The sequence below is a fragment of the Polistes canadensis genome, unplaced genomic scaffold (genome assembly GCF_001313835.1).
Source record: "Polistes canadensis isolate GaletaPanama2010 unplaced genomic scaffold, ASM131383v1 scaffold_37, whole genome shotgun sequence".
In the NCBI taxonomy this organism is placed as follows: Eukaryota; Metazoa; Arthropoda; class Insecta; order Hymenoptera; family Vespidae; genus Polistes; species Polistes canadensis.
In genome coordinates, this window is record NW_014569584.1 from 260089 (window position 1) to 281849 (window position 21761).

The following is a 21761-nucleotide window of genomic DNA, read 5'->3' on the forward strand; positions in this document are numbered from 1 at the left end:
TAATCCAAACATTCAAGACTTTTTCCCTCACGCGAATCTAATTTATTTAAATACTTACGTTCACCAGCGTCTAATTTTTCTAAACTTTTACGTTCCAAATTCTTGAACTCACCTTTTCTATCATGACTTCTACTATATCTTACATCCGAACGATCAGTAAAACTTCGTTCTAACGATCTCAAACGTTCAATCGTTCTCGGATCAAAATCGAACGTTGGTTTATCCTGAGAATTGAGCTTCTCGACGCTCTTACCACGTTGTTCTTTTGACGAAAGTCGTTCGAACGGACTTTTGTTACCAGAATCAAAACGTTCCAAGGTATGTCTTTGATTGTAATCAAAAGAAGAAGTCCTACCACCCGAACTCTTTCTAGTTTCACGCAATTCGATTCGATCAACACTTTTCCTACGTTCTCTCGACTCCATGTAACGATAAACATTTCGTTCCTTAGGACTTCTCGTCAGATGTTCCACACTACTACGTAACCCGTGAGAATCTAAACGTTCAGCACTCTTACCCCTAGTTTCATAAAAGTCAGCATAAACTACGGAACCTTTCTCTTTCAAATCTAAACGTTCAAAACTTCGATCCCTATTCAACCGTTCGATACTTCTACGTAACTCTTTAGTATCATTACGATCTACGCTACGTCGATCGAGTCTTCGTTCACGCGAATCAAGACGATCTATCGATCTCCTTTCCTTAGAATCGCTCTTTTCAATTCTTCTACATTCTCTCGAATATTCCCTTTCGGCACGTTTTTTCTCCTCCCTTTCAATACTTTTACGTTCCTTTTCTTGAATCTTCGAGATTACTTTTTCAGACTTCTCCTCAGTATCTTTAACTTTTTTATCCCTAGATTTATAACCACGTCCTAAACTACCCGTCTCGTCGTACGAACGTGGTATGTGATCCTCCAAACTGGCGATACTTCGCGCCCTTACTGTTCTCGCTTTCGTGCTATAATCAACTTTACCTGTATCGACGGGACTCAAGTCATCGTCGATTCTCGATTTCGGACGCATAATACCCTCGTCCCGTAAAATTTCCGAATCAACGTGAGTGATCTTATATTTCGGCTTTAAATTCTTCAGCTCGTTAAGAACAGTAGCCTTTTGCTTTTGCACTTGTAAGACGACAGGATCCTTTCGACTGGAATCTTGGTGAGGAATGGGAGTTTTACTAGGTTGTTCTATAGAAGCAGCGTGTCTAGTTTCAAATTTACGTTCTATTTGTGTATTCGACCGTTGTATCCTAGATTCGGTAATAACGTAATCACCGTCCGTTTTGGTTACAGCTGAGTACCGATCAATGGATTTTGTTTTGGTATTCTTAAGATCCGCGAGCACGGATTTAAATAGCTGCTTATCCGAGGGCTTAACTGATCTATGTTTGATAAAAGAATCGGTTTCCGAATCTATTTGGAACATTTCGTGTTCGATTCCTTCATCACTATTGTCGGAAAGCGGTTCGTTATCCTCGTGAGCACTGGAATAAGACTCAGGATATTCAAATTCGTGCTCACGTTCCAGAAGCTCATAAGAATCATGCGAAAGATCATCATGTGAAAGATCTCCAGCTGGGCCAGACTCTTCATGACCTGATTCGGTAGATAACGACGATGTTCCTGGATAGGAGCTACTATAAACACGTTCGGGTACGGAATCGTGATCTAAGGAAGGTAATTTCGAACTAGCGGCACTATACGAACGATTAGTATCGTCGTAACGCGTTACAGGATTATCTAATTCGCCCTGAGAGGGTAATTGGAAGGGCTCTAAAACAGGTTCACCACTATTTGTTTGATCCTTTGAACGCGCCTTGCCAGAATCTTCGAAGCTAGATGCATACAACTCGCGACAACTGGCAGATCGTTGCCAAGGATGCCTAGGTATAGGTCGCGGTGCTGGGAATTCGGGAGGACTGCTGTTAGAGGGGCTGATACGACCTGCTGATGAAATCCGTTGCTGATTGGTAGCAAGCGTCTGCCGCTGTGCTGGAGCCTGGCTGGGGGTGGCTGGCGAATGGACGTCGATAGAGGTGAGCGTCCGAAACGATGTAGCTGTGTCGTCGCGACGGTGAATCGTCCCTCCCATCGAGACACTCGTCACAGTCGTCGGAGAATCCAGTGTCATCGAGCCGCATGATAGAGACAGAGCTGGGGTTGCCAGGGCTAAACATTCATTAGTAATATACATATATATAACATACATACAACATTAATCTCTCATAAACAAGAGTGCACTATGATAATGTAAATTCTATCAATATATAACATATATATTAGCGTTAAATTGTATAATTCAGTTTAGTCGCGGAAATCCTAGACTTTACCCGAAATAATTAGACGTTTTTAGAAAAGCATATAAAAAGAATTTTATTATACACTAAAATTAGTAGTTTTAGGAAATAACAAGATTATATATGAATTCACAAAAGGCGAATAGTTAAAATATGAGATTGAAATTTGATCAATCTTTAAAATCTGCTTTTCTTTCTACAACAATGCTCATAATTATCCGTTCTTGTTTCTACCTGTACTTTTAAAACCAAGGTTTTATTAGTCGTGCTCTTCTATTGGATCTAATCTACGGATCTAATTTCAATTTCATACCTTAACATTCGCCTCTTGTAAATTCATATATTATCTAGTTGAAGTATGTAATTATGTCTAGTTTCATATTTAAACAAGTCAGTGTAGTTATTTCAAGATTTAGTTAGTCATTTCATGAATTAACGAATTTCACAAAATAACAGTATATATATATATATATATGATATATATATGAACATAGTGTAAATCGTGTATAACAAAACCGAAACTATGTAGGTAAATAGATATAGTTTCATAATTTCATATATCATTTCGAAAATTAATAATGCATCATAATAAATAATTAAAATAATTCTAATACAATTTTTTTCGTTTTTGTGTATAGTTTCGAAAAGCTTCCTATATATAATACGCTAATCTACTCTACCGTTACAATACTTCGAATACAATACTGCGAAATAAATATAACAAAAATTTGAGGAAGGAGATAAAGAAGACTAAAAAAAGGCACAGAAATAGAAAGAAAGCTGTTCTGGAGGTTGGTATCGGTCATGGTACATACCAGGATCGCCGAGGGGCAGGAGGGGGTGGGCAGAGATGCTGGAGCTGCCCATAAGTGAGCTGCTCGGAGTGGCCCCACGATAGCCTCCCCCCTCCGAGCCCTGCAATGCCCTACCACCGCTAGTCTGCCGGAACGAATTGGACCTGCGAGCAAGAGAGAGTCAAGTTCAGCATCAGACTTAGGCTACGAAATGCCAAGCCTGCTCAATTTATCTGTTCTTTTCTCTTACTAATGCAATAGGCTAATACAAAACATTGTCTTTCTTGAAGAGAGAAAAAATATATTTTAATATAAATCTGCTCTAAATGTCAGTGCTGAAATATAAATAGTCTAATCATTAATTGAAAAAAGAATTACTGCTCCAACGCGTGTTTGATATGATACACGGTCAATGTCGCCATTATAATTTCTATTTCGTATATGATTAACAAATCATATAGAATAGATGAATTATGTTACGGTTGAATGAAATAATAGAACTGAATAAGTTAATATAATAATAACAATTCAGAAATAACTGACCCTTTTTTAATAAAATGTTAAGCTATTATTTAATTATAATATGTCAGTAAAGCGTTTCATCGTGGAGTGGTTTCTTACATGTATAATTATGTAACACATAAAAGAATCGAATATGGATAGATATTTATATATATACCTCAAAAGTATAATTCTTTAAAGTCGGCAGATTTAATTTCCTGCATATTTTCGTTATAAAAACTAACAATATAAAAGAAATAAGTAATACATAAGATGCATAAGTACATGCTATTTATTTTGGAATAAATTTTTGCTTCTTTTGACAGAGAGTCTAAATGTTCAGACGTAAGTGCTCATACCATCACAGTTTAAATTCATATAAATATGATCTTTCAACGCAATGCAAACCCTTCTATACTATATTTTTATATCTTGAAGTATAATACTTAATTTAAATGTTAAATGAATATTAAGCTATAACGATCGACAATCTATATACTGTTTTTCAAAAGAAAACTATTGAAACTTTAAAATATTACATAAGAATTATTGAACTTTTAACTCATTCAGTTTATAGCTCATTCAATATAACTTTACTATTAACAAGTATTATACCTTATTATATAAATAATAGACATGTTCATTATATGGTAAATAAGAAAATAATTTCCGTTTAATTTGATATTGATATATGATGATTATGATATTAAACTAATTATGAAGTTACAATTTCTTCTGCTAATACTAGCGGCGTTTCTTAACCGTGCATCGATATCGCACGGTATGTTAACACTCGCCGGTTGTATATACAAGGAGAAAGTGTCATTAAAATAGCAGACTATTTTTTGTTGTAGAATAGACTACTGCTATGGACGAGTATAATGCTGGTTAAAACCGCCAGGACAGTGAAATGTAATACTTTGCAGTATATATTTTTAGGTTACAATGATAAATTAGTAATCACACTATTGAGAAAGGGTACACTGATCATTCGGGTTCAATCGTGCCTGATGGTGAGCCTGACTCCCCGCCACCCTGCCAAGCAGGCAACACTGACAAACGTAAATGTAAAAAAGGAATACAGTAGATCATTTATTCTACAGAAAATGGAATAATTAGGTATATATACCAATTAATATCCCGGTAAAAGCAAGACCGTGCCACCTCCTATCTTATTCACAAGATTGGTGCGTTGATTAATAAAAATCTTAAGATTACAAACTAACATTAGGAAAACAATATACAACTGCATGCAGCACTAGCTACGAATTACTTGAATTTTCAATGTTTTCTTTTAAATTAGCTAACTTACTAAAGCATCAATAAAACTTACCTTTGGAATGTCTGTCTCTTCACATAATTATCACGGACAAATTCAACTATTTGCTTTTGTGTCTTTCCACTATATCTGATAACATAAAGATATTCATTTAAAATATTTAATAGTCAACTTCAAATTTGTGTAAATACCTTGCTATATAATAATTTTTATATTATTTTACTTGTTTCATTAAATTAAATATTATAATACAGCACATTTAACTGTACCTGAAGGATGATCCTCGACTAAGAACTCTTGTTTTTTGTCGTACGACATGTTTGACTACAGAACAACGGAAAAAGCCATGATTTTCTACACATTTTTTCCAGAAGTTCTTACATTCATTACGACCCTCGAAAAAGAATTCGACCGTATCCTTATAATATCCCTAAAACGATAGAAAATATTATATAACAAGAATACTGTATTAAATTAGTTTTATAGAAAAATAACTATTTAAGAATAAAGCTTCAAAGAAATAAGATATACTTACGTAGCCTTCAGGATGTAGTTTAATCAAAAATCGTTTCCGTTTAAAACTAATTTTTCTGATCTTAGCCCAACTAAATGTATTTATCTTGGTATAATTTTGGAAAACTACTATCCCCATGTGAGCTACTGCCAAATTCAACGATACTCTTTCGTGATCCTGATGAAAATATCATACAGTACTTATTATCATTGCAAATAAACTATAGTAAAAACGTTAAATGTTCTCACTTTAGCTGGATGCATTTTCATTCCATAAAGTTCACAGCGTCGTGCTGTTTCTAAAAGATTAAGGTCAGCCTCTGCAGGAGATTGTCCACTGTAAAGATTAATTTATTTTTTATCAATTAATTACATTTTTACTTATTTAGAAGTATGTTAGAATTAACAAATTCAAAAAAATATTCATATCACTTACGCATGTCTTTTATGATTTTCCATGATACGTCGCTCTAATTCTTGATCTTGATGAGGCACAAACTTGTATGTTGATAAATAAGTGTGATCTGGATAATCCTCTATAACATAATCACCACACTCAGCTGAAATAAAAAAAATATTTTTTTATAATTATTTGATAAATAATCTAATTAATATTTATTCTTGTGATATTATTATATTATATGAATTACATTATTTACTGATGTATTAAAAATAGATTATTATTTATGAACAATGATATGCTTTAGCATTACGTACCTTGTACAATATAGCTGGCCATCAAAGCTGCTGTATTATCATTGCATTGTAATAAACCTAAAGTCAAATCTCGTTTGATTTGTAAACAGAATAAATATCTTGTAAACTCCTCTTCAAGTTGTGCAGGATCTGGTGTATAAAATTTAACGCAAAATCTAAGAAGAGGATCAACCAATGATAATCCCACTTGTCTACAGACTGGTTTTTCTAAATCTAACCAATACTGTAAAAAAAAATTGTACATAAATAATTTAAATTAATTACATGAAATAAACTATATTAACTTATAACTGTATAACTAACTTTTGTCCCATTAAGTTCTTGATACTCAAGACCAAAATAATCAGCTTCTAAAAGATGTAACTGTTTGCAAACTTGATCAAACAATACTCTACCTAATGCTTTTGCCTGAAATAAATAAAATACATGTATAAATATAACAACATATTATTACAAGTATAAATACAAAATTATTAGATATTAATGGAAATTTACATAAAAATAAAATTATCTTAATATATTATACATTGCAAATTATATAAAGAATCAATAAATTGATACATATTCCTTTTATCCATGAGCTTGTGTGTGTGCTTGATATATATGTATTTACCGATACATTTTATGTGCTCCAATAGTTCATTCTTGTGGAAATATTATGTATGCATACAGTACACGATGTAACTAATATACAATATGAAGAAAATATATAAAAATACTATTACTAAAGTTTAATAAAGTGGTTTATTATACTAATAACAAGTGAATTCATAAAAAATAATTTACAATATTTTTAATAAAATAATGGTATTTTTCAAAATCAATAACATTTATTTAAAATTGTTTATCTTTTATTCAAGAAATATATAAAACATGTACATACATAATAACATTTAAAAAATGATTGCTTCTTATATTAAAATTAAAAAGTAAATGACTTTTAAAAGATTACTAATTACTTGTAATATCCAAGCACAGCAAGTTTAGTAATACAACAAAATTAAAAGAAGTATTTTTCAGAATAAAATATATAAATCTTTTGATTTTATAGTTAAACTATTATAATAGTAAATCTAATTTTCACACCAATCAAGTTTTTATTACCTTTATATCCAATTACACCTTCTATTACACAACCGTTTATGTTTATTAAACTTCCTATTGAAAGAGCACTTCAATTATCTTCTATCAAGGAATTAAAACGATACTCTGATTCGTTCGAAGGATACTATACTTTGGCAGGAATGCTCACAAAGTGTAATGTTAAATTGAAATTTGAATATATATTTAAAAATAAGAAATTAAATTTATTCTTTTCTATAGCATTCAATGAAAATATTTACTTGTTGTATTTTTATTATCTTCTCATTTGTTACATATTATTTGCAAATTTCATTATAAAGCAAGCAAACAAATATTTTTAATTATTACCTGTACTTGAAACATTGTAATAGTATCATCCAACATTTGTACACGAACTGCAAGCATCTTCCCTGCCTTCCTGGGTGTTGTTGGTGGTGTTCGACTACCTCCATCAACACCAGCTGGAGTTGAATGACTATGAGGCATTTTAGAACCTCCACTGCCCTTCATACTCATGCTGTCTATATCATTCATTTTCACTCATTTATGCTATTATTTATAGCAATATTTAACATTTGCTTCTTTCAAAAAGCCTTACACAACTATTTAGTATTAAGTAGTCATCTGCAAATAAATAATTTCATTTAATGGAAAATGAAATTTATTAATTATCATATGGCACGATGTAGCAAATGTCAATAGGAATTCCTGATAATGTTTAATTCCTTAAAAATGAGACTTACATGCCATTATAAACTAAATAGTTAGCTAAATAATTATTTATTTAATAGAATTTGGAAGCTCATAAATTTGCAAATTTACAAAAAAGAATATTGAAGAGCAATATTTAAGTACTTTTAAAGGTATATATGTGGGATTTCGATTATCGAATTAAATATTTACATAATAACGAAGTAACGGATTGAAAGAAAATATACATATATATGTACATGTATATCCTCTTTTTAAATATTTTTTCCCCGTTAAATATCTATACGAACGACAATTATCGTTATTTAGGACATGCGAGTAGTTAATTATTCTGAATAAAAAGATAAAATAAATTGACGAAGATCAACAAGGATAGAAAGGCATTCGTTTAACTAACGATGTAATCCGAAGAGTAGGGTCATGTAAATACGAATCCATATTATATAGAGAATATGTGTGTATAGTCAGGATAGAAAGTAACGCTATTGGTTGTACAGTTAGTAAAAAAAATCCAATGAAGAAAGGTTATCGGCGTGAATATGCGCGTCGGAAAAAATTTCATAAGAACGAAATACCGCTTCTGGGAAGGCGGGGCGGCAATCGGCTAGAATCTTTAAGAGGTTCCACATATTTATAATATAGATTAATGGCATTAATATGTGCTTGCTAGTACATACGTTATCGTCGATCCTTTAGATATGTACACTGACTGTATTAGCCAAAATACAGTGCAAGTAGAGTTCATTGATCACTGACTACCAAGTGCCCACCGGCACTCTTGCGCTGAGATCGTCTTCGGGATGGATATGGCGACGACGTTTGACAAAGATTCACCAATGTATAAATAATCGTACTATAATAGTCGGACTTTTCTGCGCAATGAATATTATTATTCGAGCGCGCTCGACTGTAAGCCGAGAAAATCTTTGAATTTAACCACATATCACACATCTACGCCTTGCACTTCTATCTTTTTTGTTTAAGTGTATACCAATTGTGCATGAAGAAAAGCAGTGGCTCTCAATTCGAGCACCGCTTAAGTTTTTCATTAACGCCTCATCGTCATTACCGTGGATATACACACAATAACGTTCTTGAGCAAAACGCATTTCTAGCGATTACCGAGGGCGCGTCCACCGGGCGCGACTATGCGTCACAAAGAGCAGCGCAGGGCGGTGGCGGTATCACTATAACGAGGGGTAAAACGATTACGCAACGGAAGTAGATACTAGTGACATCAACGAGAGGATATAGACAACTTCCAACGGATTCATATATGTTCACACGAATTTAAGAAATGGGAATAATATTGAATAACTTATTCTGTAATGACATGTAATTATTACATACATAGAGATCTTCGATATATTATATATATATACATTACAATCTGTTACAATACACTGTCTCCTATTAAATATCATAACTGTTTTAGAAATTTTTCACAGTGTTATCATTATTATTTTTACTTCTAAAAATTATATTCCCTTTTGTTAAAAATTATATCATAATATATAATTTCTTCTGTGGCTGTCTGATCATTTTAATATTTTTCAAAATTCTTACGTAGTTTGATCACCAGATGGCGTCGACGGCTAAAGACTCTTATCTATATGAATGTAGTATTTCTGGAATGTGTATCTGTTTTAAAATGCAAGTAAATATCAACTAACTTGACGGTTAGTTGTTTTCTACAACAGATCAATAATAAAATTTCTTAAAACATATGTCATGTAACAATAATACAAAATATTAATATTAAAAAATTCTTGTTATAAATAACTTATATTAGTTTATTATTCATCATATTCATTATATTCATTATTTTAGCCAAAAATGTCAGATGAAGAGGATACTACTATACTATTGAATCATGGAAATAACAATATTGAATCAATAGTAAATAAGCCAGTAAATGAAGATTATCAATGTATTCTTGAAAGAAATATCAAAAAACAAATTCCTAAACAAAATGATAATTTAACACCATTGCAAAATATAACGCCAAAGAATCAAAATATTCTAATTTCAATGGTGTCACTCTTAGCGGGTATAGCTTTTGGTTGCGATATATCTATAATAAAATCAATGGCACCTTTTATCAAAAGTGAATTTGAGTTAGATTGCTGTGAAATAAATCTTCTTATTGGTATTTGGTTTATAGGTGTTTTATTTGGAGGATTAACTGGTGGTAAATATAATATTTGCATTATATATAGTAAATTGTATTATATATTTTATTATTAGTCTTATTTATTATTTATTTATAGGCATGATAATAGATTCTTTTGGCAGACGTCGGATAATGATATTAATGCTGATGTTTTTAATATTTGGTACCATTTTATCTGCACTAGTCAATCATTATGTTTTGCTATTAATTTCTCGAATCATTTGTGGCTACTCTAGTACAGTATCTACAGTATCTCATTGCATATATATGGCAGAAGTATCAGAGACAAATAAACGAGGATTTAACATTATATTGTATCAATTAGGTGCAGCTGTAGGATTTTTAATAACTATTATTGCTACTATTTTCATAACTTTAGATCATCAATGGCGGTTCTCTCTAAGCATAACTATTGTCTCTGCGTTAATAGCTTGCATTACTACTGTTCTGTTTCTTCAGAAATCTCCACCATTTTTATTGTTAAAAAAAACAAAGAATGTTATATCTAAAACAACATCTAAAAATGCAAAACATACAATTTTTGAAATGCTATCAATCATGATTTTCATGATGATTTTACAACAAGGAACTGGTAGAGAACAAGTTTTATATTATGCACCAAGATTGTTTGTTCTTTTAGGAATCCGTTCAAGTGAGTCTTAGATAAAGATATTCATTTCTTACATTTCAGTTAAATTTGTTCATTTATACATCATTTTGCAAAATTTTAGATGCGGCAGAAGTTACTGCCTTAATATGTTTGGGAATTGTCAAAATTTTCAGTACGATTTGTTCATTAGTAATAGTAGAAAAATGTGGACGTCGCACAGCTCTAATAACATCAGCTACAATATGTATGACAACTGTATCATTATTATCTTTACTTGCAACAATAGATAGAGGTAATAACAATTTAGATACTGAAGATACATATTGCAAACTTGTTGCTGAAGAAAAAATACAGAGTATTTTACCAATTGGATCTCCAACACCATTTCCTTTATTGCCTACACCTTTAGCTGTAATTGAATCAACTCCTGAAACTTGGACACAACTAAAAGCATCTTGTGAAGTAACTAAACAATTATTGCTTATAATCTATAATTTATTATGCATTAAAGTAAAAAAAGAATATTATACTATAAAAACTTACTGTTATCCTATATTATAATAATTAGACTGTATAAATTACAGAATCAAGGTGCTGTCTTCCCAGAAGGTCTCACAAATGGCTTGCGTATCTTAGCAGTAACAACTTTACTTGTATATGAAGCAGCATATACTTTAGGGCTTGGCCCAGTTCCTTTATTGAATCTAAGTGAACTTTTTCCTGTATCAATACGTGGTAAATGTGTCAGTTTTGCAACAACTGTTATGTGGACAACTCACATCTTAACTATTGAAACTCTAAATAAAATTACAAGTAAGTTTTACATATTTTTATATACACTTCAGATATTGTAATCAATACTGATACAAACAAATTAATATTACCATTATTTTACTTTACAGAATCAATGACTTTGGCTGGTTCTTATTTGTTTTATAGCTTTATGTGCCTAATCACTATATTTTATATATTCCTGTTTATTCCTGAAACAACAGGAAAGTCTTTACATCAAATAGCTCAAGAACTCAATAAAATTTCCATAATTACGCGATTATGTAAAAATATATATAGTTTACCACTTATTCGTCACATCAAATGGATCAAAAGGTATGAAAATACTACAAGTAAAAAACAAAGTATTTTAATTTAAAAACTGCTTAAAAACGTGTGGTAATTTAAAATTTTCTTAATCTTTTATGTATAATCTAGTCAGTTAAACGTATCAGATAATTAAATTTTGTTATATACACAATATTATGAATATGTATATAAATTCACATTTCTTAAACATATACTATTTTATTTAATAGTAGATTTTATTAAAACGTAAAGAATAATATATATTTATTATAGTTTAGTATTGTATATTGTTCGAAAATCGTATTTCATGTGAAATACTGTTACAGTATTAAATAAATTAAAAATAAAACAAACAAATGCTGCAAATGTTATTATTCGATTATGATTCAAATAAATTCGGAGGATTTCCACAAATGAATTCTTTAAGTGTACCTATGTAACTCATTTTGTCAGTAATAATTCTTAATAACAAAATGCTTATAAGTATTATGACAGAAAATAGATAAATAATCTTAATATATTTAGAAAATATTTTGTTCTATTTTATTCATTCAAATAATTTTGCTAATAGTAAATATTATAATTGAACATATAAGACTTTTATTATATACAATGCATTTTCTATAAAACAAAAATATTAGAGTATTATATATACATATATGTAATATATATAATCGTATAGTAACTATATTTACTGTGTATGTATGCGTGTGCGTATACATCTGCGTATGCGCGCGCGCGGGTGTGTGTGTGTAACAATAGTATAAAAATTAAAAAAATAGAATATAAAAATAGTATTATTCTATACATATGCTAGAGTCAAAGTATGCGTTATAAATTTAATAGTCCATGTTTACACGTGGAAGAAATAACAAATAAAATATTTAAAATATAATAGCAGTGTTAATGTTATTAACAACCACTAATGCCTATATATTATTAAAATTGAAATTTTATATGTTTTTTTAATAAAACTTGTAGTATCTTTACAGTAGGTTGAAATGGACTACAAATGATTTTTATGAATTAAAATAAAAGATAATATGAAATCATTTTTACAAGTTTTTTATATTCTGTATAAAAGATTTTTTTCTTTTCAAAACTTCTTCTAAAAATACATGTCCCTTATCTTTCATATTAAGTTGTACATTATATAAAGTTTCTTTATTTTCATAAATGTTATTGCTTTCTTTTATGTATACATTACTATATTTATTAGTATTATTATCTTTTACAGTAGCAATTGGAGCTAAATTTTCTTTATCATGAGTAAAAGATAAACCTGTTGTTTTTTTTAAAACAATGGAAACATTTGTAGTTAATGTCTCTGAATTTTTTGAGAAGTTCATGTGTTCTACTGTTATTCCATTATTTGGTGTTACCATATATACAAATTGCTGTGATTTAGGTTCAAATTTTTCTTTTAATAATGACAATTTCTTTTTTGTATAATTAATCGTTTTTTCATGTTTGTTACAATGTTTATCACTGATAATATCGTTATTAGAACACACAGATGTTGATGATTCTTTTACAGATTTGTCTGATATAGGCGTTGATACGTTAAAATTTCTATTTTTAGCAATAGTTTTCAAATCACATGGTTTATCATCTATTATGTCAATTCGTGTATCTTTTATGTTAACTACAGGCACTAAAGAGTTCATTTCAATATACAAATCATGTTCATTTGAATTAAATACATGAGAACTAGCTGTTCCATTAAGGTGTTTTTGAATTTTGTCTTTATTTCCTAAAATTGGGGAGTCAGACAATATAGCATCAATTAAGGGAGTTTTTTTAATTGATTCTATCGTACACGACTTTACCAATTCTCTAATTGTATTTAATTCACATTTTTTTGCAATTTTATCTGGAGATTTTTCGAGTGATTTTGCAAAACTTATATCATCTACATTATTATCATGAAACTTATCTGAAAACAACATATTTGTACATGATAAATCTTTTTGTGTCATATCACCCCAATGTGATTCTGTTCTGTGATAAATATGCCTAGGTGAATTTTCTGCTGCAGATGTCCTAATTTGATCTATGGTACTAACAAGGGAACTCACTGATGTACAAGTTGGTTTTATAGATTTTGTAGTTACAGAAAAAATGTCATCATCGTCATCGTCATCATGTTCTTCAACTATAGTATCCAATGAAAACATTCCGCCTGTATCGTCTATAACTATTGGTTTTGCGGCATATAATGTGGCATTTTGCTCCTCTGTGTTGGATGATGTATATAAATCATTATTACATTTTATTTTAAGTTCATTTGAATCGACTAAATCATAAGTTAAAGTATCTAAATAATCATTTTGCTTTAAAATTCTCCTTATCAAAGAACTTGTACACGTTCCATCCGAAAAATCTGAACTATATGTTGTTCCGGTAGTTGTACTTGTTAAAGTATCTCTACGTCTGTCTCTAACAACACTATCATCATGGAGATAAGTTTCTATATCGGTATAACCTTTCCAACTACGTATACACCACGGTGGTCTTGCAACTCCTAAGGGACATACATTTTCATAATCATGAATCGACGTAACACAACTCATTGTCTCATCTTTCTGTTGCAAATCTTTAGATAATTTAGTTGTATCCGAATCTTTATCGCTATGAGAAATTGTTGCAATTTGTAATTCTTCTTCATTTCTTATAGTATTCAGAACACCACTAATATCTCTAAGTGTTTCTTCTAAGGAACAAAACTTTTTACTGTCTAAAGATATGTTAGATTTTAAATCTATGTCGGAGTTTACAACAGGAATTTCACAATGATTGAAATCAGATTTCAATCTTTTTGTATCTGTATGAATTGCAAGTGTATGTTGAGTTGAAGAAAATATATCCCTACGTTTTTGTGATGAAATATGTACATCAGAATTTATCACGGCGAAATTTTTTTCCTTATCTAAATCTTCCGTAATGGGTAAACAAATACCTCTCCGTTTTCTATGATGAATTGTAGAAAGATTATTTTCTAAAAGAGTAATATTCTCAATGCATTTACAGACAACATTAGATGTATCTTTACAATTATTACGAACTATTCTATTGCATTTAAGACATGAATTAATAGTTAATATATCTTTATCGTGAAGCGATAAGGTTTCCCTATCTTTTAATGAAGAATCAGGTGATTTTTCACATTTAGAAACCACGTGCTCAGTGGTTTTTATTTCATTTTCTATTTTATAAGCTTCATTAACAATACCTTCCTCTAAACAATCAGTATTCTGAACAATATTTGTTAACAAAAATTGCTTGTCAGCTGTTACTTCCTCAGAAATGGATCTTGTAGATACATTGGAAGATTGTGGTAATGAACCACAATAATATTGCTTAAAAGATCGAGAAGTATCTATACTATTAGTAGCAATAACATTTGAATTTTCACTACTAACTTTATCTAAATTTAAATTTCTTGTTGGATGAAATTTAGTATAGTATAATAACATACTTATAAGACCAATTAGCATACCTCCCACAATAAAAAATATCATTAATATAAATATATCAATTGTTATTGTTTGTTTAAAATTTAACATATAAATCACCAAAGAAGATAAATTTTCGATCACTATAATAAAATAAAATGCAAAAACCTTATAACGAGACTTTCCTTCGCATAAATTAAAAAAGTCAAAACAATAAATAAGTCCTATGATACAATTATAAATACGTTCTTCCCAAATAGTAGAACAAAAATCTGTGTTTTGAAGAATTACCCAAACAGTCATAGATAACCAATGCAAGCCTAGAAGAAAGAGATATTAATTACTTCTTGAAAATATAAATTTGATGATATGAATTTAGTAATAAATATTAAATTAATATAAACAAACTCACCAAGAAATAAGGAAAACCATTTTCTCAAACAAATTGCTATTAATACTAACACAGTTAGCCTTGATGTTAACATTCCACCCCTCCAAAGATATTGAAGCATCAGTGATATCCAAGATTCATTATTGTGATTGGGATTAATTTTATGCATGGCTTTTATATATGTTCCTATAGCCCAAATTAAAGAACAAAGAGAAGCCATAGTTGACATACCTATATAAATAATATTTAAACTCATTATAAATGCAATTGTAATATAAAAGTAACACATAATGAAATATTTAAAAACAATAAAAAATTCATGGTTGACCGAAGGATATATATATATATAATGATTACATATTTTGTTCTGTTATAGCTTCTGTAGTATCTTATTTTTAGCCTATTTAAATGATCACAGTGGTAGGAGTCTAAAGTATTTTTAAAACTGAAAAGTAAGCGTTCCATGCATAGATTTTATATGAATATAGCTGAGAACATTATAAAAGAATAGATAGCAAATTTTCAGAGATATATTCATTCAAGTATGTTATCTTTGGGGGCGGGACAAAGGAAATAAAGAAGGAAGACCCAAACATATTAGTTCAGTTAGTTAGCTATTACTTTTTAAGCTTGGCTTAACATATCAATATTACTGTCCTTCATAGTTCTTAAAAAATGAATAATTTAAATATTATATCAAGCTAAAATATCATATCGATATTATTTATTTTTTATTTTTATTTTTAATTATAAAATTATTCATACAGCGTAGCATAAAACAAATATGTGTTTGCATCTGTGTTACATTTTAACTGTGAAAATATACTAATTTCATAATAAATATTCAATAAAGATTTCGATACATAAGAACTTAATATGGTCAATTACACAGATAATAGAAACTTACGGTCAGGAGTTATTAAGTTTTTATGTTTTTACATAAAAAATAAAATAATATTATTGCAGGTAATATTATTTATAGTCATTAGTTTTTAAAGAAATAAACTAAAGAAACTAATGTCGAATTATTAACGTAATTCGTAATTAACACAAATAGTTGTATTTCACGTTTTATAGAAAAACATTATATTGCAGTTAATTATAATTGTTATTATATTATTTACTTTATTAATAACTTGGAAAAAAACATGGCATAATTTCAATGAAGAAAATAATACACTAGAGGCATGCAAAATTGTAAAAGATATACAGCAATATATAAAACAATATAATCAAAAACTTGAAAAAATTATTGTTAGTAATTCAGATATAGTTTTATCATCTGCAGAAATGACTATTAAGAGAATAGAATTGAATATAAGGAAACAAAAAATACAAAACACGTGTAAAAATTATACCAATGAAGAGTTACAGCTAAATAAAAACTTTCCTAATATGATTATTGATACGTAAGTATTAATACATAGCATGTTATTAATATATTTTAATGTTTGATATGAATAAACTTATTATTCAATATTTTACATATGATCGTCAGAAAACATGGTATATCATGGTGTCCTATATATAAGGTGGGGAGTTCAACTTGGATGAAGAATTTTGCAATACTTGCAGGTATCTTAACAGATACAACCATGAATTTAATTAACCAAAATACAATTCAAATGAATAATATTGTTAAACAAGCATTTCCTTGTGATTTAAATATAAATAAAACACTTAAGGTAATATGAATTTTGTTAAGTAATCTGTTGATAATATTTTACTGAATTACACAATTGAGAAACTTTTATATTACAGAAATTACAAAGTACGAAAAAATTCTTAATTGTGCGACATCCTTTTGAGCGACTCTTGTCTGCATATAGAGATAAGTTAGAACAAAGAAATGGAAGAGAATATTATTATAAACGATTTGGACGGCATATTACACATAAATACCGTAGGCACAAAAATTCAACTAGAGCAAAACTAGAACCTACATTTGAAGAATTTTTAGAGTTTATTGCAAATGAAAAGTATTTTGATGAACATTGGGCTCCATATTATGATACTTGCAAACCATGCACGATTCATTATGATTACATACTCAAATTTGAAACATTTCAAGAAGATCATCGATTTTTCATGCAAGAGACTGGATTAAAATACTATTTATACAAAAAAAGTGATTTCACAAATATTAATCCATATGGTCGTACCACTAGTAGATTATTGAAAAAATATTTAGAAAATATACCAAAATTACTCCTTTGGAAAATATATAAAATTTATGAAAAAGATTTTAAATTATTTTCTTATTCTATAGATTTATTTTAAGAATATAAGTTCATATTTGTTAAAAATAAATTATACTGAAAAAACTTACTTGTCCAAATAGGTGCATCATGTAATACAATAATAATGTATAACTGCAATACAAGTTGTGGTGCTGCTCCCATAAAAGATTCAAATAATTGTAACATACAAATATCACTTTCTTTTCTATATACTGACTTCTTATCCTTTACAAACTGTTTATTTTTCAACGAATACACAGCGGTATATAATAGAATCAAATACCTATAAAAACAATAGAGTCATTACTAATATAAATAGAAAAATATATGTAATTAAAAAATACTTTGAATAATACAGAATTTAATATATTAACAAATAAAATAAAATTTGTACTAACTAAAATTAAATACGCTTTAAAAATTAAAAATATAAATATAATAAACAGTAGTGAAAAGTATAAAAAATATATAATTTAAATTATAATATAATTCATAATATAAGTATAAACTATATTCACCTATGGAATACTCCCAAGAAAAAAATATGTGATATCCAATGAATTAATTTTACAGAACCATCACTTTGTTGCCATCTTAAACTGAATAATTGAATGATACCAGCTGGTATAATTGTAAAACTAATTGATAAACATCCCCATAACGTATATCCTTGTAAAAGATATTGCACAAATGCGAAGCTATCTGCATATAATATAATATTGTCAAATATATAGCTTATTGAATATTACAATTACTGACAAGATATATTTATTTTAAGATAATGATTTAATTATTAATATTAAATATTTTTCATTATAATACCATTGATGGAATAAATTATCTAAATTTAAAAGTTTCTTTTGTTCATCACATTAAGCATTCAATTAAAATGTTAACTATCAGAATAAAATTTCCATAAAATTTGTCTATAATTCTGGGATTAAAAAATTTGTTTAATATAATATAATAAATAAATAGATAAATACAAATAATTAATCAAACATAAGAAACATCATTATAACGCTTTCGTTATTCACCTGTTAGAGTATCCGTAAAAAGAAAAAAAATAGAACATATATAATATAACAGATCTTTTATCTTAAACTGATAGCATTCGATTTCTCTATGCGAAATTGTTTGTGATATATTATTTTTTGCAATTTCAGCAAATGAAACATGTTTCTGTTTTAACTCTGCCGCTGCCATTTTCGCGGCCATTCACAATTCATGTTTCTACCAACGAGAACTGAATAAAGATTGATCAGTTTGAGATATCTAACTAAATAAAAAAATCTGATATATAAATCACTCTGATTTGATTTTTATTTTATTTTATATTTTGTTTTATTATGCTTAAATCTTATAACGTTCATAAAAAAGCTATAAAAAATGTAATCTTTTTTTATAGTACAGTCTCAAAAATAAAACATTGTTAAAAGTTTTGTTTTATTTATAGATACATGAAAAAAATCTTATAACTAAAAATATTTAATTTAAATAATTTAATTAGAATATATATAATATTTATAGTTTAGATAGTTATAAAAAACTTCTTTCTCTAAAAATATAAAAAATGTTGGTAGAAATGAAGGTGTTAATCAGAAATGTATATTATAATATTTATAAAGGACTTATATATTAGCAATTCAAACTTATTTGTCATAGTATATTTGAGAAATAAATATTGTTTATTTTTAATTTAAAAAAATATATAAATTTTAATATATTATTTCTCCGAACTAATTCATACAGTTGCTTAAATATTGACCAATCAGCGTAAATCATTATGGCGCATGCGCAATAATAGTATTCAAATCAACATTATACTTTTCCATCTATTTAATAGTAATGAACTTTGACTATAAGTATTGGCATCTGTGTAATTATTAACGAAAGATTTGTTATCGTTTCATTCTAGAATGTAATCATGATCTGTTTAATATCATTTTGAGTATAATTATAATATTATTGAAAAACTATATAAACGTTTTTTATATATCAATATCTTTTAATAATATATATTACTCTACTTTGTGTTCTCAAATGTCCAGAATGGAGGAAACGGAGAGTAATTTGCTAGAAAAAAATAAATTAAAAACTGATACAGGACAAGATGCATCATATGTAAGTTTTCTTGAACATAAATAATAGTTGATTAATAAACGTTCTATTAACCTCAATATTACATATTACATGTATAGTATTCAAGCAATCCATCAGATTTGTCTATTGGAAGCAGCAGAAATAGCCATAACATTTCTAATAATGAGAAAACAGATAATACTATGTTAGTTGCTGAACATTACAATACACTTGAAGAAACGCTTCTTTCTCAAAGGAATCAAAGTCGCATTGTTTACATGAGAAACTTCAATAATTGGATCAAAAGTATGCTTATAGGCAAGTATTTGTTCTTTGAATTTTTTAATATGATTATAATTTATATAAATGTAATTTCTTTTCTATTAATGTATATATATTTATTTTTATTTTTCACAGATGAATATATAAATAAAATAAAACAGAACAAAAATCGTAACAGCCCCTTGAAGGTACTTGATATGTGTTGTGGTAAAGGTGGAGATCTTCTAAAATGGAAAAAAAAAGAGATTAGTCACTTAATCTGTGTCGATATAGCTGAAATATCTATTGAACAATGTAAAAATCGATATAGTGATATTTTAAACAAAAGTTCCAAAGTAAGAGGATTTGCACCTATTTTTACTGCTGAATTTATTGCCGTCGACTGTACAAAGGTATTTAGTTATTACAATTTTGGAAACTGCTCGTACTTCGTTTAAAAAAAAGTATTTATGATATAATAAAATTTTAATGTTTCCAACATTTGATGTTCTATATTGTAATTTTGTCAATGGGATTGGTTATAAAAGCGAGTTTTAGGTACGCCTAAGAGAAAAATACAAGGATGTTACTATACAATTCGATCTTGTGAGCTGTCAATTTGCATTTCATTATAGCTTTGAGTCACTATCGCAAGCAGAATGTATGCTCCGAAATGCAAGTGAATGTTTAAGGCCAGGAGGTTATTTTATCGGAACTATGCCAGATGCTTATGACTTAGCGTATGTACATATATAGCATTGTTTAATTGCTAATTCTAAATAAATAAATATATTTTGTCCATAAATTATAATCACAGTGTTTAACCCTTTTGCTGCGGAGTGCTCAAAAACAAATTGCCTTCTGAACAGCTGGCATGACAGTCAGAGATCTGCAGCATAGACAGTATGATGCGCGAGTCGTTCTTTGTGAATTAAGTCACTATTTGCTCAGAGGCAGTGATTATGGCTAAACGCCTGAAGGCACTGTTCGTAGTCAAAGGGTTAAAATAGTGTATTCACAAATTAATTTGTAAAATTGTATTTTAAGTTCTAGATGGCAAAAGTGTGATGGTAACAAGTTTGGAAATGATATTTATAGCGTAGAATTTTTATGTAAAGATAAGACAAATCCACCCCTTTTTGGTGCTAAATATAATTTTCATCTTGAAGGTGTAGTTAATTGCCCAGAATTTTTGGTTCATCTCCCTACGCTGTGCAAATTAGCTTCTAAATTTGGTCTCGAATTAGTAATGTTTGAAAGGTAATAAATTATTACAAACACAAAACTAATCATAAAATTATTTGTTTAATTTAAATATATATTCTTATATATACAGATTTGAAACTTATTATGAACGCATGCAAAACGAAGGCAAATCCTTGCTGTGTAAAATGCAAGCTATGGAAACTTATCCTCCGTATCATGAAAGTCCACTATTAGGTAAACCTTGGCAGGATTATCAACATGCTATAAGTCATATGCAAAATCAACCAGGCCACCGTAAAATCGGCACATTGTCTCAATCAGAATGGGAAGTCACATGTAAGTTAAAGAAATATATATATATATA

The 21761-nt window shown here is 28.8% G+C and overlaps 4 protein-coding genes across 9 annotated transcripts in view; 2 read left to right on the forward strand and 2 right to left on the reverse strand.

The window, feature by feature from the left end:
* The window catches only part of LOC106784541 (FERM, RhoGEF and pleckstrin domain-containing protein 1-like), a 28244-nt gene extending 19560 nt beyond the window's left edge, over window positions 1–8684 (reverse strand). For 2 of the 3 annotated variants that reach the window (XM_014744214.1, XM_014744213.1), the window contains exons 1-11: window positions 8577–8684; window positions 7537–7812; window positions 6409–6513; window positions 6106–6328; window positions 5825–5948; window positions 5638–5725; window positions 5411–5566; window positions 5145–5305; window positions 4930–5004; window positions 3117–3259; window positions 1949–2173 (exon numbers count right to left, since the gene is read on the reverse strand). In XM_014744214.1, coding sequence (XP_014599700.1) covers window positions 1949–2173; window positions 3117–3259; window positions 4930–5004; window positions 5145–5305; window positions 5411–5566; window positions 5638–5725; window positions 5825–5948; window positions 6106–6328; window positions 6409–6513; window positions 7537–7722 — 1486 coding nt within the window. In that variant the 5' untranslated portion in view covers window positions 7723–7812; window positions 8577–8684. The remainder of the gene's footprint in view (window positions 1–1948; window positions 2174–3116; window positions 3260–4929; window positions 5005–5144; window positions 5306–5410; window positions 5567–5637; window positions 5726–5824; window positions 5949–6105; window positions 6329–6408; window positions 6514–7536; window positions 7813–8576) is intronic. The other variant, XM_014744215.1, reaches the window with a different exon arrangement.
* Window positions 8685–9469: 785 nt separating this feature from the next.
* On the forward strand, window positions 9470–11970 carry LOC106784543 (solute carrier family 2, facilitated glucose transporter member 10-like). Of its 2 annotated transcripts, none has more exons than XM_014744216.1 (6): window positions 9470–9556; window positions 9730–10090; window positions 10170–10724; window positions 10804–11144; window positions 11267–11495; window positions 11585–11970. In XM_014744216.1, exons 1-6 carry the CDS (start codon window positions 9482–9484, stop codon window positions 11830–11832), a joined length of 1809 nt encoding a protein of 602 aa, XP_014599702.1. In that variant the 5' UTR covers window positions 9470–9481; the 3' UTR covers window positions 11833–11970. The 2 variants fall into 2 exon arrangements, with proteins under 2 accessions (XP_014599702.1, XP_014599703.1); XM_014744217.1 differs by having other exon boundaries at window positions 9482–9578.
* A 445-nt stretch (window positions 11971–12415) lies between these two features.
* On the reverse strand, window positions 12416–19258 carry LOC106784613. 2 transcript variants are annotated; one of them, XM_014744358.1, is made up of 5 exons: window positions 18886–19258; window positions 18367–18550; window positions 17938–18131; window positions 15630–15839; window positions 12416–15537 (listed from the first exon to the last, which is right to left on the reverse strand). In XM_014744358.1, exons 1-5 carry the CDS (start codon window positions 19064–19066, stop codon window positions 12818–12820), a joined length of 3489 nt encoding a protein of 1162 aa, XP_014599844.1. In that variant the 5' UTR covers window positions 19067–19258; the 3' UTR covers window positions 12416–12817. The 2 variants fall into 2 exon arrangements, with proteins under 2 accessions (XP_014599844.1, XP_014599845.1); XM_014744359.1 differs by lacking the exons at window positions 17938–18131; window positions 18367–18550; window positions 18886–19258 and adding an exon at window positions 17659–17733.
* Window positions 19259–19689: 431 nt separating this feature from the next.
* Window positions 19690–21761, forward strand: part of LOC106784614 (mRNA cap guanine-N7 methyltransferase) — a 2450-nt gene continuing 378 nt past the window's right edge. The window contains exons 1-7 of one of the 2 annotated variants that reach the window (XM_014744361.1): window positions 19690–19972; window positions 20050–20248; window positions 20348–20604; window positions 20750–20931; window positions 21239–21261; window positions 21361–21451; window positions 21528–21733. In XM_014744361.1, the coding sequence (XP_014599847.1) occupies window positions 19892–19972; window positions 20050–20248; window positions 20348–20604; window positions 20750–20931; window positions 21239–21261; window positions 21361–21451; window positions 21528–21733 (1039 nt within the window). In that variant the 5' untranslated portion in view covers window positions 19690–19891. Of the gene's footprint in view, window positions 19973–20049; window positions 20249–20347; window positions 20605–20749; window positions 20932–21238; window positions 21452–21527; window positions 21734–21761 lie in introns of both variants that reach the window. The other variant, XM_014744360.1, reaches the window with a different exon arrangement.

What these genes read in the sequence shown, in the direction of transcription:
- LOC106784543 (XM_014744216.1), top strand. Translation starts at nt 9,482, where the DNA reads ATGGCGTCGACGGCTAAAGACTCTTATCTATATGAATGTAGTATTTCT. An exon ending in GTATCTGTTTTAAAATGCAA is followed by an intron (nt 9,557 to 9,729) that starts GTAAATATCAAC and finishes TCATTATTTTAG; the next exon opens with CCAAAAATGTCAGATGAAGA. An exon ending in AACTCTAAATAAAATTACAA is followed by an intron (nt 11,496 to 11,584) that starts GTAAGTTTTACA and finishes TTTACTTTACAG; the next exon opens with AATCAATGACTTTGGCTGGT.
- LOC106784613 (XM_014744358.1), bottom strand. Translation starts at nt 19,066, where the DNA reads ATGGCCGCGAAAATGGCAGCGGCAGAGTTAAAACAGAAACATGTTTCA. An exon ending in TTTTACGGATACTCTAACAG is followed by an intron (nt 18,551 to 18,885) that starts GTGAATAACGAA and finishes TATTATATGCAG; the next exon opens with ATAGCTTCGCATTTGTGCAA. An exon ending in TTCTTGGGAGTATTCCATAG is followed by an intron (nt 18,132 to 18,366) that starts GTGAATATAGTT and finishes TTGTTTTTATAG; the next exon opens with GTATTTGATTCTATTATATA.